This window comes from Gopherus evgoodei, chromosome 9, assembly GCF_007399415.2.
Source record: "Gopherus evgoodei ecotype Sinaloan lineage chromosome 9, rGopEvg1_v1.p, whole genome shotgun sequence".
NCBI lineage: Eukaryota > Metazoa > Chordata > Testudines > Testudinidae > Gopherus > Gopherus evgoodei.
This window is the reverse complement of record NC_044330.1, coordinates 99,114,414-99,136,426: the sequence shown is the minus strand read 5'-3', so window position 1 is coordinate 99,136,426 and position 22,013 is coordinate 99,114,414. Positions and strand designations below refer to the sequence as shown.

Here is a 22,013-nt window from a genome sequence, read left to right as displayed (position 1 = left end):
ATATTACTTCAAAACTTTTGTAATAGTTGACAAGGAAATTTAACAATTAAAAAGAGTCTTAGGTTATTTTATATAATTGGAGATATACCAATCTCCTAGAACTAGAAGGGACCTTGAAAGGTCATCAAGTCCAGCCCACTGCCTTCACTAGCAGGACCAAGTACTGATTTTTGCCCCAGATCCCGAAGTGGCCCCCTCAAGGATTGAACTCACAACCCTGGGTTTAGCAGGCCAATGCTCAAACCCCTGAGCTATCCTTCCCCCCAAGTGCTTGAACCTTTAGGGTTCCTAATAAAGGTGATTTAAAAATCTAGTAAAGATGATTTAAAAATTGTTTATTCTTTATCTGTATATATCTATATAGCAGAGTGTATTCTCCAGTAGGTCCTACCATGCTATTAAGGTGTCAGACTGTCAACCCAGGGAGAGGGCAGTTGTCCTCGTTTTCTGAGGTTGAGTGCTGGGTAAAATATTTGGAACAAATAGACTATATTAGTGAGGATTGGGAAACTATCTTCTACATAAACTTGACAAAATTACAATTTTTTTTTGAAAGTTGTGCTAATTAATCAAATGTTTGATAAAACAACTGAGCTAATAGTTAAAGATGAAATTGATTTGACCTGTGCAGGAATCATCACTGAATTGTTCACTTTGGTGCTCTTCACCATTTCCTTTTGAATGGTGGAACATGAAAAGAAATACCTCAGCACAAGGCATACTCTCTTAAGAACCAAAGGAATTAGAGGGAGGAGAGACTTCTGCCGACATACCTACTCAGTAGCCTAGACTTGACAGCAGAGCACAAGGAGCACTCAAGGCTGGCAATGACCAGAGGAGACGTGCACCAGGACTGCAACTCTCAGCTAGTTGCTTCACAAAAGGAGAGTGTGGGAGCAAATTTTAAATGCATAACATTTACATAGCTGCCATCTGACTTAACTATTAATGTTTCCAAAGATGGTAAAGTTTTACTTAAGATTCTTAAGTGGGTAGGAACAAGTCTGGGGAAACAGTTAAGTATCCTATCTGATTCTTGGACTCTTGGGATAATGATACTCGACCAAGGTAACTTTTCCCAATGCACTTTCTCTGTTGACCTTTTGCAAGGAGCAGATGAACAGCATGCATAATATCATCTTTAAATCATCTAAGTGGTTCTGAGTTTCTGGTTGTGACTAACTTGCTTTTCCCATATTTCTGGTGCCTGGTATAGGAAAAATAAGAACCACTGAGCTAGAGGAAGCACATGCTTCACTTCCTCCGCCTTTGAAGAGATTGTTTGACTCTTAAACTTAAATGTGAAATAATTAGGGCCAGAAAGAAAAATCAGCAGCCTTTTACAGACTTTTCTAGCAACAACTAATTTTGCAACAGTAGCGTATTTCTAGTACGTTGACTTGAAGGTTACTGATCTCTGTTTCTCAGGAGTGAGTTTATAAACAAAAAACACACACCTCTTTCATGGCATGTTGCTCTGTGGTTCACTTTCAAAAATTAGAAAACATTTCTAATACATTTCCACACTTGGGTAGTAATTAAATAGCAGTTCTATCTGACAAATTGTTCATTTTATATAGGAGGTAGACCAACTACGTTTGGAAAGACTGCAAATTGATGAACAGCTCCGACAGATTGGAGCTACATCTAGACCACCACCAAATCGTACTGACAAAGAAAAAGGATATATGACTGATGATGGTCCAGGACTTGGGCGAGGTAGTCGGCCCTACAGAAACAGAGGGCACAGCAGACGTGGTCCAGGCTATGCTTCAGGTAGTAACTGCTAGTATGTCTGCAATTTAAGATTGGTCATCTGGACAATGACTTGTTGTCATAATTTTCTGAAATTGTAATCTAGTTAAAACATAGTGCTTGAGCACTGGATGTTTCCAGGGCTTAGTAGTGGAGCTTGTAAAATTACACTAAATTGTTATTCATCAAGAGTACTAATTATAAAACGGCAGTTCTATATCCTACATGGAAAAAACATGTAATTATTGTTCAGTGATTACTAAAGTTGTATATCTGTTATCTATCTTAATACGTTGAAGGGTAGTAATAGAAAAGAAGCAATTAAATAGACTGAAGTACTGAAAACAGAAACCTTCTAAAGTAAAATGTAAACTTTTAAGATTTTAGAGGTAACTAACAAGACTATGTAATTAATCATCATGCTCATTTGCTTATATATGGTTTACTTATCCCTAACCTCTCAATTGTCTGTGTCCTTTAGATTGTAAACTTTCCAGGGCAGGATCTGTCTTTGTATTTGTGTTTGCACAGCACCCAGGATAATTACACTCCATTTCTCATTTTGGGCTTTAGGCACTACCATAGTATAAATATTAATCAGATTAGATATCAAATTTGTTCTTCTCAAGAAGCGCAGAAAATTGTTTTCTTCAGATTGTTTACGATCAAATGTGCACTGAATGGGACTCGTGTGTGTTCAGTGGAAAAGTGTAATCTTCAAAGTGGAACTACAGTGATACTTAAAGCTCACATGTCACATCTCCCAGCAGTTCTGTAATGTCTTGTTCATTCAGAAGCAATCTGTTCGTTTCATGTCCAGAAAATGTCATAGATCAATTGCTAATTATGCCATAACAACTGAAAGGTAAAGACTTGAACTTAATAAGACCATTGCAGCCTTCTTTTATACTAACATCTTCAGTGGAGCACAGAACTAACTTTTAAAATCAATTACTGAAGCACTTTGCCCTGGTTAATACTATGCTAGACTGATATGCTCACAAGTTCACTATTATAAGCTGCAAGTGAAGAAATAAAAAGAGGTAAATAAATAAAAGAATCAACATTGACACTAGTGCAAATGATTAGTTAACATGATAAATGACCTTATGATAGCTACAACCATCCATACAAGGAAAACTTTTTTCTTACTTAATATTGATCATTCATCTGAAAAAAACCTGCAGAATATTATTCCAGGTAGCTGAAGATTCTACCAAGAATGCAAGTAAAAGTATAACACAGGTCTTTGCCGTTTACTTAGACAAGTAACCGAAAATGAAAAAGATAAGAAATTATGAGGTGAAATCATTCCAAACTTGGTATATGGAAGTTCAGCATGCTCTTTAAAAGCCCTTGAGAAAGGAGATATTCCAGATCTTCAGCCTCATAATTAGTTGATTGAAAAAGAGGGATTGATGTCCCAGTTTCCCAATGACGCTTGAATGGATAGGTACCTACAGTTATAAAAGTAACAGAAGAGAAAGTTCAGTGTGATTAGACAGATTCCAGGCTGGTGGCTGCTGGTTGTAGTCTCTGAAGAAGTTTGGCTTGTTCTCATTAAAGAACTATAACGTCACAGAGATCATTTTTATCTAGATAGGTATAGGGGTGTGTGTGTGTGTGTGTGTGTGTTAACCACTTTTCTAATAGAACTTTACAGTTGCTTAACCAGTAATACAGATTCTTCAAGTGCTTGCTCATATCGATTCCAATTAGGTGTGCGTGCGCCGCTTGCACGCTCGTCGGAAGATTTTTACCCTAGCAACACTCGGTGGATTGGTTGGGCACCCCCTGGAGTGGCGTCACTATGGCGCTGGATATATACCCCTGCCGACTCAACGGCCCTTCAGTTACTTCGTACCGCCCGTGTCCGTCGTTGGAACAGTGGAGCGCGGCTTAGCTGATCTCCATCATCCTAGCTACGTGTAGTTCTTTTATTAATTCTCATGTGTATAGTTATAAATTCTATAGTTATAGTTAGTTTTATTCATTCTTTGTTATAGTTAGTGTATATAGTTGAGTGGTTTGGGGATTAGCCCCTTCCCCGCACCTGGTACTGGGCCCCATACCCGGTTCACCGGGCTTCAAACTGTGCTCGACCTGCCACAGGCCGATGCCAACGGGAGATCCCCACGACTCTTGCCTTAAGTACCTCGGGGAATCCCACCTCTTGGGTAAGTGCCGGATCTGTAAGGCCTTTAAGCCCAGGATGAAGAAGGAGCGGGACTTTCGTCTGAAACAGCTCCTGATGGAGGCAGCTCTTACTCTTCTTCCCTCGGCACCGAGTGCTCGACAGTCCACATCAAGCAGAAGCGTCTCTTTGGCACCGGATCGAGCCAGTGCTGCCAAGGCCCCTCGGCACCGACCGTCATCTGCTCAGCACCGTTTCCTCTCTCCGTGGGTTAAAAAGCATAAGACTCCTGCGGCTTCCGTGCCACCTGCACTGCAGTTGGAACACCCACCTAAGCTGGACCGCCCAGCACCGACACCTGCCGCGGCACCAACAGCTTCGACACCGTCAATTCCAGTCCCGCAAGGGCTGTCAAGTCCGGTGCCTGAAAGCTCCCTGGCGCACGCCATGGTTGAGCTCACAATTCACTCCACGCCGGAGACCTTTTCTATGGCGAGGGAGCTGATCGCGCTGATGGAGTGCGCGCTGCCTCAACCCCCGGCACCAGCGGTGAGGGTCATTCAGTCAATAGGCAAGCCTGCCCTGCTGAGGCCACCTTCTGTCGACACCGTCGAGAGGCACCGATCACGGTCCCGTCGCCGATCACAGTCCCGATGCAGCACGCAGTCCCGGCACCGCTCCCCATCTTGGTACTGGTTGCACTCGCGGCACCGCTCAGTGTCCCGTTCACCAGCCCGATACTCTCGGCATCGATCCAGCTCCCGGTACCATTTCCGACACCGCGCCTCTCGCAGCAGCTCCAGACGTCGAGCCTCCAGATCCCAGCTGACCTCCCAGCACCACTCCGGTCGCAGGTCCCGGTCTCGTTCCCGGTACTGGTATGGCAACCGGTACCGCTCTCCAGTGCCACACAGGGAGAGGTCGTTTAGAGATGGACCCCCTTCCCAGGGTTTTTCAGCACCTCCTTGGCCATCTCATCACACATCTGTCATCTCATGCGGACAGTGCTTCCTATGCACAGGACCATGACTCAGATGTGCCCGGCTGTGTTTTCCAGGAAGCCCAGGAACAGGGACCCTATCAGTGGTTATTCTGGACACCTTGGGCATACCATCAAGCCCAAGGTGCGCCTCCAGTGCCATCCTGCTCCACACCATCGGAACACCGGGTGCCGGAGGCAACGGTCAGCCGACCCCCTCCCGCAGGTACACAGGAGGCTCTCATTCAGCCGGCAGTGTCTCAAATTCCACCTGAGACTGACGTTACTCAAGAACAGGAGCCAACACAGGACACTCTTGTCCCTGGCCTTTCCTCTTCCTCCTGTCCAGATGAAGCAGTGGCGGGGGCATCCTCCTCGGGCCCTCCTCCAGTTGACCTGCGGGCACATTAGGACTCCTGAGGCGGGTGGCCCTGAATATGAATCTTCAGGTGGAGGAGGTCCCGGAGATAGAGGACCTGGATGGTGGATATCCTGTCAACTGACACCCCCACAAGAGTGGCCTTGCCGTTTATCCGTACAATACAAGCAAACGCCAATATCATCTGGCAATCTCCAGCATCTATTACGCCCACGGCCAGGGGAGTTGAGCGGAAGTACATGGTACCCTCTAAGGGGTATGAGTACCTGTACGTGCACCCTGCTCCCTTATCGTGCAATCAGTCAATGAAAGGGAACACCATGGTCAGCAAGCTCCTGCTCCAAAATCAAAGGAAGCTATGCGCATGGACTTATTGGGCTGCAGGTATACTCTACTGGGGGCCTCCAACTCAGGGTGGCAAACCAGCAAGCCCTGCTCAGCCGGTACAATTATGACACCTGGACGGCGGTTGAGAAATTCAAGGAGTTCGTTCCCCAAGACTCCTGCCCAGAGTTTGCTGCCCTTTTGGAGGAAGGGAAGAAGGTGGTGAGAACTTCTCTCCAGGCCTCCCTGGACGCAGCTGACTCCACAGCCAGGATCCTGGCTTCAGGTGTCGCCATGAGGCGGATATCATGGCTTCAGGTGTCAGGCCTTCCGCCTAAGTTACAAACCACCATCAAGGCCTATTCTCTGAAAAGACTGACCCCATGCTGCAGAGCCTTAAGGACTACAGGGTCATCATGCGCTCCCTTGGGATGCACACCCTGGTGAGTCAGCGCAGGTCCTGCCATCCCCAGCCTCACCGCCCTTATCCCCCGCCTAGACCAAGACAGGACTTCGGCAGAGGGCGCGGCCGAGGCAATCGTTGACGGTGGTCTGGACCCCATGGGGGCCAGAATCAGGGTCCCTCCAAACCGCCTACAGGGCCAAAACCAAACTTTTGAAGGTGCGCCCGAGGACGGCGTACCAGTTCCTTTCCAGGATCCTTTCCCTTCTTTTTCCAACCGCCTCTCCTTTTTCCTCCCTGCGTGGTCCTAGCTAACTTCAGATCGTTGGGTCCTACGCATGGTGGAACTTGGGTACCACCTTCAGTTTATTTCGTCCCCCCCCCCCCTTCCACCCTCACCACGAGAACAGGAAATGCCAGATGTTCTGCTCCTTCCAAGGCCTCTCCCACGGCATGATCGCTCCAGCGTGGCCCAGGCAGCCCTGGTACACTGTGTTGCTCAACCTCTTGATAGACAACCCAATTACCCTGCCTCTTCACCCAGACCTCATAACTCAGGACCACGGCAGACTTCACCACCCAGACCTGCATTCCCTTCACCTCACGACATGGCTGCTGCGTGGTTAAGCCAGTCAGAGTTACGTTGCTCTGCCTCAGTACAAGTATTCCTGGGTAGCAGGAAGCCTTCCACTCGGTCAGTGTATCTGGCCAAGTGGAAGCGTTTCTCCTGCTGGTGCGAAACGCAAAATGTCACTCCCACTGAGGTCTCAATCCCCACCATCTTGGACTACCTCTGGTATCTCAAACAGCAGGGCCTAGCAGTATCATCATTGAGGGTGCGCTTGGCGGCCATTTCTACCTTCCACCCAGGGGAGAGTGGCCGCTCCGTGCTCTTGCAGCCTATGGTTTCTAGGTTCCTCAAGGGCTTGGAGCACCTATATCCCCAAGTACTACGCCCCGCCCCAAACTGGGACCTCACCCTGGTTCTAACCAGACTCATGTCTGCCCCATTCAAGACTTTAGCAACCTGCTCAGTACTATACCTGTCCTGGAAGACAGCTTTCCTCGTAGCCATTACATCGGCCAGATGAGTCTCCGAGCTTCAGGCCCACCGTATACTGTGTTTCCCACACCCAGCGTTCCTTGCTAAAGTGGTTTCGGCCTTTCATGTCAACCGGGATATCTTCCTTCCGGTCTTCTTCCCGAAGCCACATTCATCACAACGGGAGCAACAATTGCACTCCCTAGACGTCCATAGAGCGCTCGCATTTTATATCGAGCAGACAAAACCCTTTCGTAAAACGCCCCAACTCTTCGTTGCAGTGGGAGACCGAATGAAGGGCCTACCTGTCTCCTCCCAGAGGATCTCATCTTAGGTGACGGCGTGCATCCGTACTTGTTATGACTTGGCTTATGTTCCCTCGAGCCACCTCACCGCTCATTCTACCAGAGCTCAGACTTCATCTGCTGCCTTCCTGGCTCATGTATCCATCCAGGAGATGTGTCACGCAGCTACCTGGTCCTCGGTCCACGCTTTTGCCTCTCATTACGCTCTGGGTCAACAGTCCAGAGATGATGCAGCCTTTGGCTCAGCAGTTTCGCATTCTGCAACATCTCACTCCGACCCCACCGCCTAGGTAAGGCTTGGCAGTCACCTAATTGGAATCGATATGAGCAAGCACTCGAAGAAGAAAAGACGGTTACTCACCTTTGTAACTGTTGTTCTTTGAGATGTGTTGCTCATATCCATTCCAAACCCGCCATCCTTCCCTCTGTCGGAGTAGCTGGCAAGAAGGAACTGAAGGGCCATTGGGTCGTCAGGGATATATATCCAGTGCCAAAGCAGCGCCACTCCAGGGGGCGCCCAGTCGACCCACCGAGTGTTGCTTGGGTAAAAATCTTCCAACGAGCGTGCACGCGGCTTGCGCACACCTAATCGGAATGGATATGAGCAACACATCTCAAAAAACAACAGTTACAAAGGTGAGTAACCGTCTTTTCTAAATGCAAATGGAGATCATATATTGAACACAGAACAAGAAGAGGCAGAACATAGCACCTGGACAGCTATCTGGAGTTTTTTCCTTCCCTTGTAGCATTTAGAATCCAAAGATCCAGATTTCTGCTCCTAGTCTGTTTTTGAAGATGACTGTTAGTTTGCCTCAAAATGTAGAAAAGTGAAAGGACAGTCATGGAAAATGGGAGAGTTTAATTCAGAATTTTCTCAATTTTTTTTAAATGACCTCCATTTTTGTCCAGCCATCAAAGCATTAGTCGTGTGTTCTTAGCACATCTGAGATAGTTTGGTCAAAATTGCATAATATGCTAGGTCAGTGGTTCTCAAACTTGGGCCGCCGCTCATTCAGGGAAAGCCCCTGGCAAGCCAGGCCGGTTTGTTTACCTGTCGCATCCGCAGGATCGCTGATCGCGATTCCCACTGGCTGTGGTTTGCCACTCCAGGCGAATGGGGGCTGTGGGAAAGGCGGCCAGCACATCCCTCGGCCTGCAGCACTTCCCGCAGCACCTATTGGTCTTAAACATGGCTTTCCCTGAACAAGCAGAGGCCCAAGTTTGAGAACCACTGTGCTAGGTAATGAAAAAAAGCAAATAAGTTGACAAAAGCATATTATCTAAGATTTAACTGGCAGTACTCTTTATGTTGCTATTGTGTTTAGAATTACAAGCTTTTCACTTTGGATGATTTGTGCTTTTTTTCAGTTCAAAGAATAAATATGCTAGGGAAGTGAATTATATACTGTTTCGTTTAATACCTTTCAGGCTTGGGGTAGGAGGTTCTTTGGGTTTCTTTTACTATTTTTTGGGTTGGGAGGATACAAGACGGTCAGTGCTTGGGGGTTGGAAAAAATAACAGCAAACTTGATTAAGAAACTCCTTTTAGTCCTTGACCCACTTCTGCTTCCCACATCAGGCGACCACACATTGTCTTCTTTTTACTTTCTCCATTCAGGGATTAATAGGCCAAGAAGTTCAAAAATAGGAATCTAAAGGTAGGCTGCTAAAACCCACACCTAAAAAAGTGGTCTGATGTTCAGAAGTGCAGAGCACTCATCAGTTCCAGCTGAATTCAAGTTCATTTTACATGGAGGATGTCCTGGCAGGGAGAAATTGAAGTGGATTTATGGAATTTCCACCCATCCACTAATTTGAGTCTTTATTCAGCAGTAATAAGCTTTTCATCAACTTTTGAAAATCTAGCTTCAGCAGTTCAATATCAGGTAAAAGTGAATGAGCTAGTTTTTAGTACTTCTCCAAAGTTCTACATTTTAAGGTCACTTTTAATATGGCTACTGCAATGTGCCACTGAACTTCACTGGAGTATATTTTATGTATTATGAATATTACATACAAAATATTGGGACCCCAAAAACCTTTTGATAAAAATGAGTGCTGTATTCAGATTTGGCTTTGTGTGTTCAGAGTGTGGTCTTAATTTTGAACTCATAAGTTTACCATTAAAGACAATTGCATTTAATTATCCTTGCCTGGTGGGTAAATATAGAACATGACTTGCCCCTGGGAACTGGAAGATTTTCTTCTGAGGTTGACATTCATGTTACCTAGGTAAATTGGTACATAAACTCTAACTAAGAGCTTTGTTTCTGTCAATAAAGTTCCACTGATAGTGGAGCAAGAATTTTAAATTAACTCATAAAAGGAAGCTTGTTGCAGTTTAGTTGGTTGATATTTCTACAATAGTCCATTAATGAAAATGGACAACCATCTTTTTTTGACTCTTGATAGGAACTAATTCTGAAGCATCAAATGCTTCTGAAACAGAATCTGATCACAGGGATGAGCTTAGTGATTGGTCGTTAGCCCCAGCAGAAGAAGAACGAGACAACTACCTTCGCAGAGGAGATGGACGAAGACGTGGAGGTGGTGCACGAGGCCAAGGTGGGCGGGGCCGTGGAGGTTTCAAAGGTAAATTGAGATTTAGTGTTCAAAAAAGAAAAGTAATTCAATATTGGATTTTTTTTGAATAAAGAATTCTGCTCCATTCACGTCTTCATTTCATCATTCTTTGTGTAGTATTCCTTAATTGTGAAATATGGCATGTTCTGGTTGCCAAATAATAGTGTCAATTTTAATTTAATTAAACTAGCTTTACTAAACAATGAGAACTACTGTTTTAGAGATCCACTGATAGCAATACAGTGGAGTCGCATCGTAGGCGCATTAACTTACGTGATTTAACTATATGAGCATGACAAAACAAAACAAAAAAGAGGAAAAATAGCAATTTAATACTGTACCTGTAGTGCGCGCTATCCTCCCGCCATTCCACTCAGTGAATGTTTGACTATACGCGATTTCGCCTTACACGCTGACTTCAGAACCTAACCCAAGTGTAAGATGTGACTCAACCTGTAGTTTGATTTATAGAAGCTAATTTTCCCCTTTAATAAATGGCTTGGATTATAGTTTGTTGCTCTCCTGACAGTTTAGCTCATATATTGCAACACCTTGTTTCAGACCTGAAAATGTTGAAGGGACTTGATGTACTCTGATTATTTAGTGTTGTAAATCACTTTGAAGGTGAAAAGTGTTGAGAATACAGTTGCTCTCCGGACTGTATTGGAATTTACTGAAAAGTTGCAGAGTCTAATTTATAACTCTCCATCCAACATTTGAATATTGAATACTACTCAAAAAGAATGCCACGTATTGACTCACAATCTCACACATTGGTGAACCACACATCACATTATCTCAGTCTTATACATTCCACATATCAAACACATGGCTTCCCTCTCCCACTCAGTTGTCTAGGGCAGTGTTTCCCAAACTTGGGACACCACTTGTGTAGGAAAAGCCCCTGGCAGGCTGGGCCAGTTTGTTTACCTGCCGTGTCCGCAGGTCTGGCCGATCACTACTCCCAGTGGCCGCAGTTTGGTGCTCCAGGCCAATAGGACCTGCTTGAAGCAGTGGCCAACACATCCCTTAGCCCGCGCCACTTCTAGCAGCTCCCATTGGACTAGAGCAGCGAACCGCGGCCAGTGGGAGCCACTATTGGCCGCACCTGCGGACACGGCAGGTAAACAAACTGGCCTGGCCTGCCAGGAGCTTTCCCTACACAAGCGACCTCCCAAGTTTGGGAAACACTGGTCTAGGGACTCCACTGTATATCATTCACCTTCCCAGTAAAAATCTGAGGCAAAGCACATTGAAGTTAGTGGAAATATTCCAACTGAGTTCAGTAGGATTTGGATCAAGCCTTTTATGAGTCTATCAATGTTTGCCCTACTCTTGGCCATATAACACTTATACATACAGTACTCTTGCAGAAATTGCCTGAGATATCCCTATGCCCATCTTTTCTTCTTATATCCTTGTATGACTAAAACTTAGTGTTGTAATTTATATATGCAGTAGGAAAGAATTAGCAGGAGTAAAGTATGAGAAACAAGCTTGAAATCTAAACCTTAACTCGAATTCTCACTTCTAAATAATATTTGATAAATTTAGCATTCTGGTTATGTACCATAATTTACAACTTGAAGTCTTTAGAATAGAGATTTTTCTTACTTCTTTTCAATAGGCTACTTTTTGTTTACTTTGACATATTAAGAGCAGGGAATCATGCCACATATTATGTATTTTCCAAGCTCAGCTTTATTGTTCCCAAAAATATAAGTAGTCACTAGAAAAAATTAAATAGGTAATACCCTACAAAAATTGATTCTTCATCTTTCTCATTCTGTGTATCACTTTCCCAATCCATGGGATGGTTCTTTGTTCCATTTTACAGACCTCCACAAAAGATTCTGTGAACCAATGATGGGCCATAGTTCGCAAACTTCTGCTCTACTTTATCTAAGCAATAAGGATATTTTTTATACTATTTAGCTATAAAGTAACTCCATACTGAGTGTGTACTTTTAACTGCTTAGAGAATCGGAAAAAATTACAAAATCAGTGCTGAGAAGCAATTTCGCTGAATATTAGGTTCTCTTTGTAGGAAATGATGAACAGTCACGAGCAGATAACCGTCAGCGTAATTCAAGAGATTCTAAAGGGAGAACAGATGGATCACTTCAGGTAAATTTTCTTCCTTTGTTTGTTTAAAACCTGCTGCCTGTTAATTTCATTGTGTGACCCCTGGTTTTGTGAAAGGGTAAATAACTCTTGCCTATTTGCTTTTTCTACACTGTTCATGATTTTATAGACCTCTAGCCTATCCCCTCTCAGTCTTCTCTTTTCCAAGCTGAATAGTCAGTCTTTTTAATCTCTACTCATATGGAAGCTGTTCCATACCACCTTAATCATGTTTGCTGCCCTTCTCTGTACCATTTCTAATATCTTTTTTAAGATGAGTGACCAGAACCACTCGTCAGTATTCAAAGTGTGGGATTTATATAGTGGCATTATAATATTTACTGTCTTATTACTCCTCTACCCCGATATAACGTGACCTGATAGAACTTGAATTTGGATATAACACAGTAAAGCAGTGCTCTAGGGGTGTGGGGCTGCGCACTCTGGTGAATCAAAGCAAGTTCGATATAACGTGGTTTCACCTATAATACAGAAAGATTTTTTTTCACTCCGAGGACAGTGTTATGTCAGTGTAGAGGTATATCTATCTGCTTCCTAATGGTTCCTAACATAGTCAGCTTTTTTTTGATGGACACTGCACATTGAGCCGATGTTCTTAGAGAACTACTTACAGTGACTCCAAGATTTCTTGAGTGGTAAGTTAGTGTAGACTCCATAATTTTGTATGTACAGTTGGATTTGTTTTCCAATGTTCATTACTTTGCATTTATCTACACTGAATTTCATCTTCTATTTTCTTGCTCAGTCACCCAGTTTTATGAGATCCTTTTGTAACGCTTGGCTTTGGATTTAACTATCCTGAGTAATTTTGTACAGTCTCCAAGCTTTGCCACCACACTGTTTTATCACTTTTTCAAGATCATTTATGAATATGTTGAACAACGCTGGTCCCAGTACAGATCCTTGGAGCACTCCAGTATTTACCTCTCTATTGTGAAAACTGACCATTTACTCCTCTCCTTTGTTTCCTGTATTTTAACTAGTTACTGATCCATGAGAGGACCTTCCCTCTTATCCCATGACTGCTTAGTTTGCTTAAGAACCTTTGGTGAGGGACCTTTTCAAAGGCTTTCTGACAGTCCAAGTAGACTATGTCCACTGGATCACCCATGTCCACATGTTTGTTGACCCCCTCAGAGAATTCTAATAGGTTGGTGAAGCATGATTTCCCTTTACAAAAGCCATGTTGACTCTTCCTCAACAAATCGTGTTCATCTGTGTCTGATAATTCTGTTCCTTGCTACAGTTTCAACCAATTTTCCTGGTACTGAAGTTAGGCTTACTGGCCTGTAATTTCCAGGATTGCCTTTTTTTTAAAATTGGTGTCTCATTAGCTATCCTCCTGTCATCTGGTAAAGAAGCTGATTTAAACAGTAGGTATCATACTGCAATTAGTAGTTCTGCAATTTCAAACTTGAGTTCCTTCAGAACTCGTGAGTGAATACCATCTGGTCCTGGTGACTTACTACTATTGAATTTATCACTTTGTTCCAAAACCACCTTTGTGGAAACCTCAATCTGGGAGAGTTCCTCGGATATGTCACCTAAAAAGACTGGCTGAGGGAATCTCCCTCATATCTTTTGCAGTGAAGACTGATGCAAAGAATTCATTTAGCTTCTCCGCAATGGCCTTGTCTTCCTTGAGTGCTCCTTTAGCGCCACGATCATCCAGTGGCCCCACTGATTGTTTGGATGGCTTTCTGTTTGTGATGTACTTCAAAAAAAAAAAAATGCAACTCGTTCTTCATTTTAAATTGTTTAGTTTTTCCTGGCTTTTCCTGGTTTTTATCAATACCTTTTTGTCTCTTCTTGTCTTATGTACTTAGAACACAAATACTATAGTGGGAAGAGAAGAGAGAGAACTATAAAAAATTAGAAAAAGCATTATTGAATGCATGAAAAATTAGTTCCCTGTGGTAAGAAACCAGTATAGCTTTCTAGAGGGGATGAGGTACATCTTCTAATTTAGTTATGGTATTAAATGAAACATTTGTAATGTTTCATTGCCAGTTAACTAGTCAAGCAGTGGTTAACCGTTTAGACACCAAATTAAAATCCACATAAAGGGACGCTGAATTCACATTTAGTATTTAAGAAAATCTCTCTACAGTTAATTTTGTCAAATATTTTATGACAAGTAAATATTCCCTTTCTGGTGTTTGACAAAACACCAACCTGGGAATGTGTATTTTTCCAGTATATGTAGTGTCCTCTCTGGAAGCACCTCCAGTGTACTTCAGGCCAAGGCATGTGCAGAGTCTTCTGCCACTTACTAAGAACTGCCCCAATAGAAGGAAAAGATGAGCTGCTTCTCCTTCCTCCTGTATTGTGATATGTGAAGTCTCTGCTTGGAGAGTCTGTGGCAACTTTTCTTGGGAAGGCCCCTCTGAAGAAATAAAATGCCATTTCTGAGATGCTCCCACTCCCGAGTGAAATGAATAGGTTTTGGGAAGCTGGGGCCAAAAAGCTATTTCCTGGATGAGGTGAAGTGGAGTTGGTGCCTTCTCTCCGCTACAAACATGAAGAATAAAATTTGTATGCAGGATTTTGCAATGATATATGATTTACAAATGTGCATTTTCTCTTTGCTAAATAATAATTTTGAAGCAAATAAAATTGAGAAATTTTCTGTCAGGAAGACACTTAACCTGTTCAAGTGCTAGTCCGTCTGGGTATTCCACACTTTGGTATGCATGTGCACCGTGGTCCAAGTCCAGAGATTTCTACCAAGTAGCCTCTGTTAGAATGCACATGCACAGCTGTTCTCCTCTTGCTCCAAACCAAGGTTATAAGGGGCGCTGTGGACCATCGTCTTTTCAGTTCCTTATTACCACACCATAGCCTGAGTCAGAATCTCCATTTAGCATAGTTAGTATAGCGTAGCTAGCTTTCCCCCACCTTGGGAAGCTTTTCCCTGTGGACAGGGACCCAAGAGTCTTGGGGTTTAAACATTGCATATCCTGCTGCGCCCCACACACAGCTCTTTTCAGTGAGCAACAAACATCAGTGTTGCCTTTATTGCCTTGGCAGGGGTCGTATCTCAGCTAAGTGCAGCATCTGCCGCTTCTTTCCTTCCCTTCCCAAACATGTGAGGTTTGTGAGCTCCAGCTAAGTAAAATCCCATGGTGAAGACCATGTGACCCCAGTTGGATCTGGGCTGGGGAGACCCCCCTGTACACCGAGCTCAGTCGCCAAGGCTACAAGTTTGAAACCTTAAGAATCCCTCTCAAGGGCTTCTCATGAGAGTAAGGGGCACTCAGGCAAGGACAGATCTTCAGAATCTGCTCCCAGAAGTAAAGATCCTTCCCTGACTCCATTCAAGTCAGGTGAGTCCTTGTACGTGGATCCTAAGGACCTGGGCCCACTTAAACCACCTTGATATGAGTGTAACATGAAGAAGTAAGGCTCCGTTGTTACGGACCTCCGTTCAGTTGCATAAACGTGAGGTTAGGCTCCCACTGGGCACAGTCTACAAGATCCAGAGTAGACTCTGTGCCAGTATAGGCATCTTCCCAAAAGGACCCAGTGTCCACCATAACCAGGGAAGTGTCACATCCAACAGTCTCATTCACCGGTACCCCAGACACCTTCATTCTATTCTCAGTCTTCTCTCCTTTCTGATCAGACTTTGTTCCTTTGGTGTGTCAATGTTCCTGAATAATCTGTTTCAAGAACCCTGGGGTCACCACCATTACCTCCATGAGCCAGAGTATTTGGCCAGTAGCTCCACCAATTGAACAGGAAACTGCCTTCTCATTGGACTTCTCCAAGGTTCCAGATGAACACACACACCTGTCAGCATGCCCTAGGTACTACTTAGTCCTGCCATGAGTGCAGGGGACTGGACTAAATGACCTCTCAAGGTCCCTTCCGGTCCTATGATTCTGTGAACCATCATTCCCACATAAGGAGACTAGTCTGGATAGGAACTCCAGAAGTACTGGGTTCCATCATCCACCTAGATATGAATTCCTAGTGAACCAGTGGTTCCCAGTGCCCCCGGGTCCTCTCCAATCGATCAACCTGGCATACTAGCATTATTGGTGCCCCTGGGATCCTTAAACTAGACCTCCTTTGATCCATGCATGAATTTTACACTCTCCTAGCCAACACCTACTAACTCCGTTTCTTGAGTATGAGGAAGAAGCTGAGACAGATCCGACAGTCCCAAGCTCGGTCTCATCCTCGTCTCCAGATGAGGTGGTTGCTCCATCTTCACCATCTTTGCATTGATGATCACAGGCAATATCAGGAGCTGCTATAGAGATTAACATATGAGCTTCAGATCTGGCTTGAGGAGATCCAAGAGGCGTAGCATAAGCTGCTGGACATTTTGCAGCCTTCAGGGCTGAGAGGCATTAGTTTGTTCCAGCCAAAGAAGAGAAGTTCCTGTTTTCTCAGCCAGCACTTGACAAACAGCCACTGAAAGATCTAGGCTGCTACATCCCAAGGCAACTCATTCAGACAAGGGCACCAAAGTCCTTGATTTCCTGGAGAGACAAATTTTTTCTTCAGAAGGTCTTCCATTTAGAATTAATAACTGCGTGGCCCTGTTAGCAAAATATGGTTTCAACTATGCCAAATGTTAAGACTTGAAGGACAAACTCCTCTAGGAGGACAGTCTCAATGTTAAGTCCTTATTGATCAGGGAAAACTAGTAGCAAAAACATCTCTTCAGGTTGCAGTGGCTGCTGCTGATACTGCTACCAGTACTACAGATCTCTGTACCAATTGTATCCTTGCACTCCTTCCTGTTTGACTACTGCTTAACAATCTCCCACATATAGAATACATATAGGGACTAGCACTCGGAGAAGAAATAGAAGTTAATTCCATTACCCTCCCTCCATCCCCTCTGCTGCCGATCATGACTGGATTTGCAGTAAGAAGAGAAACTAAAGATTCCAGTCCACACTGCCTTTTTATACCCTCAGTCCGGAGCACAAGGAGAACAAGTGCACATGTGTGGACCAAGAGACACTATTTGCTAGATACCTCAAGATTCAGGCATACGGTGCAAATGCGGACCCACGTGTTGAATACAGATCGGGACCACACATCTTGAAGAACCTCCAGTTACAGATAGGTAGCCTCCATTTTATCAACATATCCGGAATTCTTCCTCTTCTGAGAGCTGTATGAGATGATACTCTTTAATAAAATAAGTGCTTCATGTTGGTGAATCCTCGATAATTACTGGATAATCAGGAGGTAAATAATGTGTAAAGTTTCAAATAAACAGTATGCCAAAAATGGATTTAAAGGTGTACTATTATCAAGCTAAACATCTTGCATTTAAAACATAACATTCATCTTGCCGACTTCGAAAGCCACAACTCTTTTTTATTACTTAAATTCAATCTTGGCAAAGGGTGGCAGAGTGGATTTTATTATTAGTAGTATAGTTCCATCACAGCTTTGCAATGTTGATTTTCAAAAATGCTTCTTTAACTGTATGACTAGGAATATCTTGATTTATTAAAACTGAAACAAGTTTAAAACCTTTCAATATATGTATGTATATTTTTTCAGTTCTGCATGAACAACAAAATTATAGTAGACTGATCAATTTTACTTTCTGGTTCTCCTATACTAATACAGTGCATTATGATCAACTTTCCAACACTTAATGAAATGTGTATGTTTTTAAAAGTAACATTAAAATATTTTTTTTAAATCATAAAGGCATTTTGTTTCCTACTTTTGTAAGTCTAGCTTCCTTTTTAAATAAACTTAGAATGCGCCTAAATTATTTGACACCACCCCCTATAACAGTTAAATTCAGGAATTATTAAAGGGTATGCTTTATATAACTGTAATTTGTTTCAGATCAGAATTGACTGCAATAATGAAAGGAGCGTCCACGCTAAAACATTACAGAATACCTCCAATGAAGGTAGTCGATTGCGCACGGGTAAAGATCGTAATCAGAAGAAAGAGAAATCAGACAGTGTGGATGGTCAGCAACCATTGGTGAATGGAGTACCCTAAACTGCATAATTCTAAAGTCATATTTCCTATACTGTTTCAGTGATTCTTATTCCACGTTAGAGAAACTTGTTAGGCCAAAGACAAATAGTAGGCAAAATGGCGCAGGGCATGAAATGAACATAAACATTCTGTTAGCCTTTTTTAACATCAGCAGTATGCAGTTGTTTTCAGAATAAGAAGTTATACAAATATTTGCATAAAAATATCTGAACTTCTGAAAAATGCTTTCAAGTACATCTTGCACTTCAAACAATGAAAGATTCTTTTTGTTTGTTTTAAAATACTGAGCTGTGCATTGGTATACTTTTTGTTCAGTTGTACCATTTTAATGCATTGGGTCAAAAATCACTGCTCAATTTCAATTTTCAGAATAAATAGTGTTTGCAGTAATAAATTGGACTTCTGTTTTCAATCTAACTTACAAGTTCTTCATGAAATGCTATGTCGTTTTATGTCCTGTGTCAGTTCACGTTTTGGTCCACTTTTTTCAGTATTTTAGTGGACTCTGAAATATGTGTGATGTAACAATTGTCATTTTCATTAGCAAAAAAAGTTGTATGATCTGTGCCTTTTTTATATCTTGGCAGGTAGGAATATTATATTTGGATGCAGAAATCAGGGAAGATGAGTTGGAAACACTAAATGTAAAATATATGTAGCAAACCTTGTCAGACATTAGTACTTTATAGAAGAATGCATGCTTTCCATAATTTTTTCCTTACATAAGCATCAGGTTAGGCAGTTATAAGAATAGGAAATTTCTTTTGCACTGAAGATTTGGCAAATAGTGCTATTGAGACAGGGGTGTACATTTTTTTTGTAGACAGTACAAGAAGTTTACAAAAAAATCTTTCCATTTCTGGGAAACTAAAAATTCATTGTTACTGAGGGAACAAATGTAACTTGTTCACAGGTTAGTAATGTGTGCCTGCTTTTTGGCCAGATGACCAATTAAAAATAACCTTTTTTCATCCTCTCAAAAGTTTTTTGAAATGGTTTAAAATTTTAATTTGGAGCTTATCTCAAGAGAGATAAGAAGAACATTCCCACATGTGATAGATAGCCTGTTAAGTGCAGGGAGTAGTTTAGCTAACTAACATTGGAGGCAGGACAAATACATAATTTTTTGAGGTACAAGGTCTGATTCGCAAGCAGGTTTGGAAGGAGTTAGGGAACTTGGTGCAAAGTACATAAAGGGGGAATTAAACGTACTTTTTTCTTTATTTCTGATCATGAATTAAATTTACTGGGTAAAACTATGTGAGGACTTTCATTTTAATCTATTCTATTTTTATTAAAATTACTCCAGTAGGAGTGCCACTGATTATGTACAGAACTGTACAAACATGATCTTGCCTCTGATGTATTTTGTGAGTTTTTTCTTTGCTTTTTTTCATTCCACTGTTTTTTTCCTTGCATACAAGTACGCATATAAAAATGGCAACAAACTGCACATGATTTAACACATATAAAAATGTCTTAAAAAGTATTGCCAAACATTAATGTTGATTTCTAGTTATTTATTTTGGGAATGTATAGTATTTGAAAACAGAAATTGGTACCTTGCACACATCATCTGTAAACTGTTTTGGTTTAAAATACTGTAGATAATTAACCAAGGTAGACTGACCTTGTAATGTAACTGCTCTTGGGCAATATTCTCTGTACATATTAGCTACAACAGATTGGATTTTATGTTGACATTTGTTTGGTTATAGTGCAATATATTTTGTATGCAAGCAGTTTCAATAAAGTTTGATCTTCCTCTGCTAACTGATGTTGATGCAATCCTTATGAATGATTGCTTTTAAAAACAGTCAACTTATAACAAGTAGAGAGAGCCTATATTTCTCTGTTAAAGTTTAACTGTAGCCATTGTTCCATATGTTATAGAAAGCTTCTAAAACGTTACCAGTTTTCGAAAATTGGCAGATAATGCTATAAATACGGAACCACTTTGGTGAAATGGTACAATACATGTTGAGCTATTATAATATGCACTAGATTTTTTACACTCAAAGGCTGAGTTCAATAAGGTGCTAACTAGGTTATATGCGAATTGCTAATTACTAAAACTTCAATTTGATGGGCTAATCACATTCCAGTTTCAAATGCATTTTGGGGTAATGACATATTTTACAGTATTTCTGTGTGCTAAAGTTAAACATGTATCCCTTTGCATTCAAATTTCAATGTTTTTAAGTGTTAGTAAATTTCAAAAACATAAATTGTAAATCTAAATGTAAATTTTATTTTGAAAAATCATGCATTGTTACAAAGCTTGAAAGTGCAACATGTCTGATGGTTGGGTTCAGATCCTACTGGTAACTTATAAAGTATGGTCTAATGAATTAAAATTATTTTAAAAAATAAAGTTTTTTTTTAAACAGTGAAAGGTATTTGTGAATGATGCCCAAAATTTAAGCTCAATAGGATTAAACACAAACCCTCTAAAATAACAAATGTACCTTCAGAAGTAAGGAGAAAATCACTTTTCTTTTCTTGGCTCCCCAGCTGTTTGTTATTGGGAGGGAGGTTAAAAAGTTATGAAAGTTAGTGTATAGCCTTATCAAGGAGAATAGATGTTCTGTTTTTTACTCATACTAAACCTAGTAAAACAGGATTTACCCTCCCCCCTTCCCTCCCTTAGTAGAATGACAGGGGGGAAATTCACCAAGGGGGAAAACAAATGACTAATAAAATTAACACCATTCTCCTGCTCACCTTCATTGAGTGCATCTGGGGGTATAATTTTTAATTTTCAGTTCCCCTGATTACCCTTACAAAGTGCAGCCTGGCAGATGAATCCCTGCCCGGCACTAGAGATATGCTGAGTACTTAGGGCTTGCACAGACACACCCACACAAAGGGAATTCTGTACTCAGGAGAGGAAGGCCAGCAGTCCAAATCAGATTTAGAGAAACAAATAGTAAAATATATTTAAATATAAACCACCAGAGGATAGACTGTCAGGTAAGAGAGTACTCAATATAGTACTCTGAAGTTATGCTTAAGTATGCAACTGCCCTGGACTAGCTATAGTTACATATTCCTCCTTACGCAGCCTGGGAAGATGGAATACAGTGGGACTGATTTCCTGCCACACTTAGAAGATTAGAGAAGTATCAGGCTGTTTTCCCTAGCTGTTGTGGGTCACCATGCCCCAATGTGCAGAGCATTGTTCCCAGTTTCTGTTGCAGGTTACCATGTTTGACAACCACCTCCACCCCCCAGTAGATGACTGTGTAGTCATGAGAGGGACAAAAGCCCAGATATGGAAGAGGCGAGCAATAAGGGTCCTTTTGGCATACCATTTATTTATTTCTGTGCCAGTCTCCATTTTATAAGGCCAAGATGTTCCTCATTGTGCAATAGTCAACATGTAATGTGGTATCACTACTGAAGATAAATGTGGCCATCTTCTCTGGTGGCCAGGGATTATGCAGTGGAGAACTTTAACTGAAAGAGTTGATATTCAGAACCCCTTCTGCCCGGGCCCGGTAGCTACAGCCTAGGAGATGTCATCTCAGCTGCTGCTTTTGGGCATGAAAGTTCTGAAGTGGCAACAACAAAAATATGAATGATCAGCTGATATCCTAAGTGGTCCAGGCATCCTTTCAGAAGCAATGCTAACTTGAGTGGACGGCATTGCGAGGTATGGTCTATCTCAACCTTAAAAATCACATGGCCTAAAACTGGAGAGGGGAGGAATAATGGGATTCAGTTCTGATTCATGCATGTATATGAGGCTTTGATCCTTGGGATCTGGTGCTCTGGGATATCAGTTCCCAGCTATCTTTGTGATAGTGTGGGAAGCTCAATTTCTAGTCCTGACCCTTGCCAGACTTTATAGAAAGGAATAGGGGGGATTGGGCAAGTTTGAAGCAGTGTGTGAAGAGCAGCAATAGAAAATACTTCTTTACATATAGTGCTACGGCAAATGTGGGATCAATAACTGCACTCTTGCCCC

The 22,013-nt window shown here is 42.2% G+C and overlaps 1 protein-coding gene across 4 annotated transcripts in view; it reads left to right on the top strand.

Annotated features, from left to right (window-relative positions):
- FMR1 (FMRP translational regulator 1) overlaps nucleotides 1–20,438 on the top strand; it is a 54,973-nt gene extending 34,535 nt beyond the window's left edge. For 3 of the 4 annotated variants that reach the window (XM_030574283.1, XM_030574284.1, XM_030574282.1), the window contains 4 exons: nucleotides 1,581–1,776; nucleotides 9,737–9,916; nucleotides 11,955–12,034; nucleotides 17,882–20,438. In XM_030574283.1, the coding sequence (XP_030430143.1) occupies nucleotides 1,581–1,776; nucleotides 9,737–9,916; nucleotides 11,955–12,034; nucleotides 17,882–18,043 (618 nt within the window). In that variant the 3' untranslated portion in view covers nucleotides 18,044–20,438. The remainder of the gene's footprint in view (nucleotides 1–1,580; nucleotides 1,777–9,736; nucleotides 9,917–11,954; nucleotides 12,035–17,881) is intronic. The other variant, XM_030574285.1, reaches the window with a different exon arrangement.
- The last annotated feature ends 1,575 nt before the right edge of the window (nucleotides 20,439–22,013 follow it).